General features: G+C 48.7%; 1 protein-coding gene and 2 non-coding genes across 4 annotated transcripts; all 3 read left to right on the forward strand.

Annotated features, from left to right (window-relative positions):
- Positions 1-10: 10 nt before the first annotated feature.
- On the forward strand, positions 11-5,641 carry RPSA (ribosomal protein SA). Of its 2 annotated transcripts, none has more exons than XM_058729479.1 (7): positions 11-110; positions 924-1,089; positions 2,128-2,246; positions 3,823-4,068; positions 4,793-4,921; positions 5,028-5,193; positions 5,479-5,641. In XM_058729479.1, exons 2-7 carry the CDS (start codon positions 957-959, stop codon positions 5,571-5,573), a joined length of 888 nt encoding a protein of 295 aa, XP_058585462.1. In that variant the 5' UTR covers positions 11-110; positions 924-956; the 3' UTR covers positions 5,574-5,641. The 2 variants fall into 2 exon arrangements, with proteins under 2 accessions (XP_058585462.1, XP_058585463.1); XM_058729480.1 differs by lacking the exon at positions 5,479-5,641 and adding an exon at positions 5,286-5,340 and having other exon boundaries at positions 5,028-5,218.
- LOC131513302 (small nucleolar RNA SNORA62/SNORA6 family) lies at positions 1,910-2,060 on the forward strand. Its single transcript, XR_009262521.1, has one exon. It is a non-coding gene; the product is annotated as a small nucleolar RNA SNORA62/SNORA6 family (small nucleolar RNA).
- On the forward strand, positions 4,131-4,279 carry LOC131513301 (small nucleolar RNA SNORA62/SNORA6 family). Its single transcript, XR_009262520.1, has one exon. It is a non-coding gene; the product is annotated as a small nucleolar RNA SNORA62/SNORA6 family (small nucleolar RNA).
- Positions 5,642-7,015: the final 1,374 nt, after the last annotated feature.

The raw sequence follows: 7,015 nt of genomic DNA on the forward strand, positions 1-7,015 counted from the left end.
GCTTAGCTTTCGCTGTCATTGGCTGGCGGCGGAGTATATAAGGACGTCACTTCCGGCCGCCGGCCTTTTTCCGCGCTACCCAAGGAGGGGTCCATACGGCGTTGTTTTGCGTGAGTCCCCTGTGGGGTTCCCGGCGTCCCCCAAATAGTCCCAAAAGCTATTAAAATAGGCTTCTGCTGGAGTGAGGGGTGCGAGGACTGGGGATGCAAGCCAGCAGGCAAAGCGGGTCTGTCTCCGGCTCTGCGCCCAGCCGCCCGCACGTGGCCGAATTCGGGCCCGCGGGTTCCCACAGTGTCCCCGGAGCGCGCGGAGGTCGTGCTGGAGCCAGGGCACCGGGTGAGGGTGCGGGCCGGGCTGCGGCTGGGCGGCCGTGGCGCAGCAAACAGGATCAGCGTACCGCGCTGCAGTTGCTTCGGACCCCGGCATTCGGCCGGCCGTGAGCTCAGGCCCCGGTCCCGGTTTACGACAGCTATTTGGGCCGGTTGGTGTATCCCGTTCGCGTTAAGATACCTGGCAAGGTTTTGTAGAAAATCAGTTGTGACCGTAGAGAGAAATAATTGTGAAGCGCCCTGCCTTCAATCCGCTTGAAAATGAACTTGTTCGCATCTGGTTATTTTTGCTCATCGGTAACTCGACTCCCGGTTGCCCCCTGGAATGTTAAGTGGCAAATCACCGTTTTCATTTTGCTTAATTATTCGGGTGTTTTTCCCATCTCCACACACTCAAGATGTGCGGCAGTTGTGTAATGTGTGGGATAGGTCTGTTCTGTTGGGTCTTTTTCCATTACACTACTGTAAAAGGTGTGGTCCTTGGGCTGTGTTCAGATCGGTTGCTTGGCTCGCCAGGGTAGTTAGAATGCACCTGGTCCCATAACCCACTGAAATGAAATGAAAATAGCTGGATGGTTAACCGTTGTTTTCCAGGTTCCCGTCGTAACTTAAAGGGAAACTTTCACAATGTCCGGAGCCCTTGATGTCCTGCAAATGAAGGAGGAGGATGTCCTCAAATTTCTTGCCGCAGGAACCCACTTAGGTGGCACCAACCTTGACTTCCAGATGGAACAGTACATCTACAAAAGGAAAAGTGATGGTCAGTTGTTGCTTTGATATGGGAGGGAGGGCATTCCAACTAAGTAATAAATGAAACCAGATGTCTACATCGGAAGTAAGCTTTAAGACTTAAGTGAACGTAGGGCACCTGGTCAAGCATGCATCTCTTAATCTTAAAAAAAATCTTTTTTAATTTTTTTTTTTTTTTACAAAACAAAAAACAAAAGCGTACTGGTGGTTTTTGGAAGGACCGCTTTCTGGGCTCCAGTGCAAGAGTATGTCAGTTGATAGGTTCTGGGACTTAGGTTGGGCCATGAAGGAGCTGTGAGATGTATAAATGATGAGGAAGCTCATTAGTTTATCTTCCATAGTGTCTTGTATTCCACAGGTACTGAAAGCAGGTTCATTTGAATTTTATTTTTTTTAAGATCTTTGTTTTTGAGTAATCTGTACTTAATGTGGGGCTCAAACTCCTGACCGCAGGATCACATGTTCTAAGTGAGCCGGTCAGGCGTTCCCTTCGTTCAACTGAATTCTGAGAGTAAAGTAGAGCACGAGCTAAGACCTTAATGAGGAGGCTTGGAAGGTACTAGAAAAGGGAAGGTAGGTTGTGAAGACTTTGGAAGGTACGTTGGGCAAGGCAGTGCTTCAGGCTCAGATGGAGCCACTGAAGAACTTAAGCCTGGGGGTTGTGTGCTGTGAAGCAGTTTTGGGTGAAATCTGGCATTGAGACAGGTTGTAAGGAAAGTGGGGCTGGAGAGCAGGAGGTGGGTGAAAACTTACAGGAATCAGGATGGGGCCTTGATGGAGGCTTAGTGCAGGAAAGGACCAAGAAGATGTACTTTGTCTACCGAACTAAGGCTGCACACTATTAAAGCTCAGGGTGGAGGCCAGCCTTGGCCGATGAACTTTTGAGTGTCGGAAGTGTGCTAGATAAATTGCAGGATTTTCGCTAACACCAGTAGAGCCTGCCTCTGTGACTGGAGATTGATAGTACTCGCTGCCACATTCGGCCTTTTAGAACAAAGTCCACTTGAAAATTAAGTCTGGTACTACAAAGCTTTCTGCCATCACCTAGGTATCTACATCATCAATCTGAAGAGAACCTGGGAGAAGCTTCTGCTGGCAGCTCGGGCCATTGTTGCCATTGAAAACCCAGCTGATGTCAGTGTCATATCATCCCGGAATACTGGCCAGGTTTGGAAACAATATGCTTGGTTTTTAGAAATCTTGAATTGCCCGGATTCAGTGTTTTCAGTTTACACGCTACTTGGCATCTGGAAGAGTGTTGAGCTTTGTTTTTCCTGTGTGTTTTCTTGTGCCACTAGGTCCTGACATAATCCTGTAAAAATGGCTTATCATATTTTTCTGTAGTCAAACTTTTCTCTTGCAAATGATGAAACACTGGGTCCAAGCTTTGGTGCCAACTGAAGGATTTTTCAGAAAGGTTTTCTAATAGGGTGCCAGTCCTCATCCAAGTCTCCAAGCAAGAGTAGAAATCTTTGCTAACGTAAATAACTTAGTTTTTTTAATAGCCAATGGGTAAAACTTGTATTGCCCCATTTCTGTTTTGACATTTCTTTATTTTTCTGTGGAGAAAACCAGTGGATTCCTTAAAAATTGATTTATGGTTGAGCCTTGAACAGCACGGTGGATTAGGGGCACCAGCCCCCAACGTGGTCAAAAGTCTGTTTTAACTTCTGGCTCCCCCAAAACTCAGCTGTTAACAGCCTTCAATACCTTTGGAAGCCTTACCGATAACCTAAGTAGTCAATTAGCACGTTTTGTATGCTGTATGTATTACATACTGCATTTTAAAGAGTAAGCCAGAAGGGAAAATACTGTAGAGTGCTGTTAAAAAAAATATCCACATATAAGTGGCCCTGAAGAGTTTAAAACATGTGTTCAAGAGTCCACTACAGGAGGTTTAGCAAGGATTTCATTGACCCCGATTCTAATTTGAAAAAGATGTTTGACTTGGATTTTGACAGATGTTTAAATCGTGTAGTAAGACAGGTTCGTTTGTGTTGTTTAGGTTGACCATAAAATTGATTGCCACGAACCGAAGATGTGTTTTGCGCAGGGGGTTATTCTCCAGAGGCTGGCTTGTATCAGGACCCCTAGTTTGGTGCACGGTAGAAGACTTAAGTATTGCTGTAGAATGGACCCAGTGACCACTCTCATGGCTTTCCTTAGCAAAGATGTACTGAGCATCTGTATTGGCCAGGCAGTGTTGCAAGGGGCTTGGGATGTAGCAGAAAAAGCGTAACTCTGCCTTTTTTAAGGGATGCAGGAAATAAGTTTTATGGGGTAAAAAGGAAGGGTATGTTGCTGTGGTGTATAGGGTAGCTGCGATGGAATTCGACCAGAGCAGAGAAGCGCTTATTGGTGTGTCGGGCACTGTTGTGTGCTGTGTTGACTCGTCGTCACGGCCCCGTGAAGAATGTGGAAGCACGCGAGTGACCTGCCTGCGTCACTCAGCAGAGTGACCTGCCCGGTTCTTGAAACCAGCCGGTGGGAGTGGGGAGAGCATTCCAGACAGGATCAGAGGGTGGGGCGTGCTTACTGTTTCTGGGCCCCGGTTCTGCAAGTAGTTGTCGGGTAACGCGGAGGACAAAGAATTACTGGGTGTCTGAAGTGCTTTGATGTTTTCACTGTTGGAAGGGAGCCGCTTCGGCGGTTACAGACCCGGGTGTCGGCACACGGACGCTTGGGGGAGTTCCTGCGATGCCATTTCTCGAGCGCTGGTAACTCTCGATGTTCGTTCTTCAAGCGAGCTGTGCTGAAGTTTGCTGCTGCGACCGGAGCCACTCCTATTGCTGGCCGCTTCACTCCCGGAACCTTCACTAACCAGATCCAGGCAGCCTTCCGGGAGCCCAGACTTCTGGTGGTCACCGATCCCAGGGCTGACCACCAGCCTCTCACCGAGGCGTCTTACGTTAACCTGCCTACCATCGCTCTGTGTAACACAGACTCTCCTCTGCGCTATGTGGACATCGCCATCCCTTGCAACAACAAGGTAATAACGCTGTGACGTCCACCAGAGCTCACGAGAGCGCTACGGAAACAGCTGGGCATTCCTCTGCACATTGTTAGAGCTTGGAGTTGAGGCTCTGGCCGATGAACTCACAAGTGTAGGTAGTGTGCTACACGAGGGGCAAGTCTTTCGCTAACACCACAAGGGTCTCTGGCCCAGTGAGTGGAGTTTGATAGTAATTCTTGCTACAAGTATGATTCGAGTGTGTCACAACTTTAAGGAGAAATCATTTAAGTGGCGTGTGTGTTCGTCTGCTCTTCTCCATATTAACTGCTTGGGCCTCTCGGGCATTACTAGGCCTTTCTGTTTTCAGAGCAACTGGATGAACTGCTGTGAAATCCTAAAAAGGTGGGTTGCCTGTGATTCAAATCGGCCTGGGTTCCTGGGTCTCAAAACCCAGGTTCCGTGTAAGAATCCCCCAAAGAGATGTTTTAATAGCAGTATCAGTGTGCAGGCACTCACAGGTATTTCATTTCATTGGTGGAGTCTTGATAGTTGTGTTTTAATCCCCCTGGTTCCAGTGACAATCAAGATGGAGACGAATTTCTAGAGTGCTCTGTTAGAAGTACACTCTGCAAACCAAGAGACGGGTCTCCTATCTCTTGGTACCGAGGACCTGGATGATGGGACAGATGGGTGGATTGGGGAAGGACGTGCTGTTGGGGATTGACCAAGCGTCACTTGTTAACACCTGGCGCTCCCGCAGGGAGCTCACTCGGTGGGTCTGATGTGGTGGATGCTGGCCCGGGAAGTTCTGCGCATGCGTGGCACCATCTCCCGTGAACACCCCTGGGAGGTCATGCCTGACCTCTACTTCTATAGGGATCCTGAAGAGGTAAGTTTGCTCCCCAAAGGCTTGTGGACACGTAAGTAAATCAGACCTCTTGGTTTGTGCTCAAGAAGTAAAATTTACTGGTCCCTATATGCTTTGTCTTCACCAGATTGAAAAGGAAGAGCAGGCTGCTGCCGAAAAGGCTGTGACCAAGGAGGAATTTCAGGGTGAATGGACTGCTCCAGCTCCTGAGTTCACTGCTACGCAGCCTGAGGTCGCAGACTGGTCCGAAGGCGTGCAGGTGCCCTCCGTGCCTATCCAGCAGTTCCCCACTGGTACGGGTCCTGATGCTTCAGGCTGGCGGCTTGCATCTTGGGGGGTTTTTAGTCTAGTTTGAAGGATCTCCCTGGCTATGTAGCGTCAGAAGGTTTTCATCCCAGTGTGCTATAGCTGAGCTGCTAACTTGACAGATGGGAGTTGGGTGTTTTTGAAGTGGTTTGGCCTCGGGTGTTTGTCCTTTGAAATGTGTATCTGGTGGGATTCAGGGCACGGTGCTGGGTGGGTGTAGGGTGACGAGAACACTGAAGGGGCCTGACTGTTCTTTGGTGTTTCCTTAACAGAGGACTGGAGCGCTCAGCCCGCCACGGAAGACTGGTCTGCAGCCCCCACTGCTCAGGCCACCGAATGGGTGGGAACCACCACCGAGTGGTCTTGAGCTGCTCTTCTGCGGAGAAACAAAATGGAAATAAGGTTGACGGAAAATAAACCGTTTCTATAAGTTGGGTCCATGTCTGTCTGTTTGGCATTCCAAATCAAGATGCCTGGGATTACTTCAGGTCTTGATGTTCCTTTTACTTCTAAAGCCTACTCTTTTTTTCCATTTTTTTAAATAAAATTTTGTTTTTTGATCATTTATTGTCAAGTTAGCTAACATACAGTGTCTACAGTGTAGTCTTGGCTTTAGGAGTAGATTCCTGTGATTCACTACTGAACATACAGCACCCAGTACTCATCCCATGAAGTGCTCTCCTCAGTTCCCGTCTCCCCCCACCAGCCCCCCACTTCCATCAGCCCTCGGTTCTCTGTATTTAAGAGTCTCTTAGGGCTTGCCTCCCTCTCTGTAACTTAGTTTTCCTTCCGTTCCCCTGTGGTCTTCTGTTAAGTACCTGTCTTTGACTTAACTTCACTTAGCATAATACCCTCCAGTTCTGCTCACGTTCCAAATGGCAAGATGTCATGCTTTTTCATTGCCAAGTAGTCCGTTGTATGTATACACATCTTAAAGTCCACGTTAGTTAGAAGACAGTGCTGCTTTCTTAGGAGTTTCCCTGCACTTCCCTTTTGCGTAGGGAACAGCTGTTGTGAAAGTAGATTTAAATAATTGTAAATAGGTGGTAACCCTGGAAATACTTTTCCCTAGGTCCGACCCAGTATTCTTGTATTACCATCTGCATTGGTAAATTGTGTCGAGTCAGTTCTGAAGGAAATTGATTCTCAGTCACCACCCTGATGTTAATGCCAGTTACGCAGCCAAACCTTGGATAACATCTGGCATTTGAAAAACCTGCCTAGGGCCCGGGTGGGATGCCTTCTACTCTGGAGCCACTAGAGGGCACCCAGGCTGTCACCAGGTCAGCTTGCCTACAGGTTCTAGGAGGGTTGTATGGGTGTATGGAAAGGGCCTTAGATGATGATCTCCATATTTGCCATTCACTACACATTTTCAATTGTTTAAAATGTCTAGCAGCTTTCCTGATTTCACAATAACATTTGACCCATTAAAACAAGGGGAATGCCTGGGTGGCTCAGTCGGTTAAGCGTCAGGCTCTTGGTTTTGGCCCTTGTCATGATCTCAGCTTTGTGGGTTTGAGCCCCACATTGGGCTTTGCACCAGCAGTGCTGAGCGGAGCCTTCTTGGGATCATCTCCCTCTCCACCCTCCCCCACTCACGTGCCCACTGTAACTTTAAAAAAAAAAATGAGACGGGGCGCCTGGGTGGCGCAGTCGGTTAAGCGTCCGACTTCAGCCAGGTCATGATCTCGCGGTCCGTGAGTTCGAGCCCCGCGTCAGGCTCTGGGCTGATGGCTCGGAGCCTGGAGCCTGTTTCCGATTCTGTGTCTCCCTCTCTCTCTGCCCCTCCCCCGTTCATGCTGTGTC

The sequence above is a fragment of the Neofelis nebulosa genome, chromosome 5 (genome assembly GCF_028018385.1).
Source record: "Neofelis nebulosa isolate mNeoNeb1 chromosome 5, mNeoNeb1.pri, whole genome shotgun sequence".
Taxonomy (NCBI): Eukaryota; Metazoa; Chordata; class Mammalia; order Carnivora; family Felidae; genus Neofelis; species Neofelis nebulosa.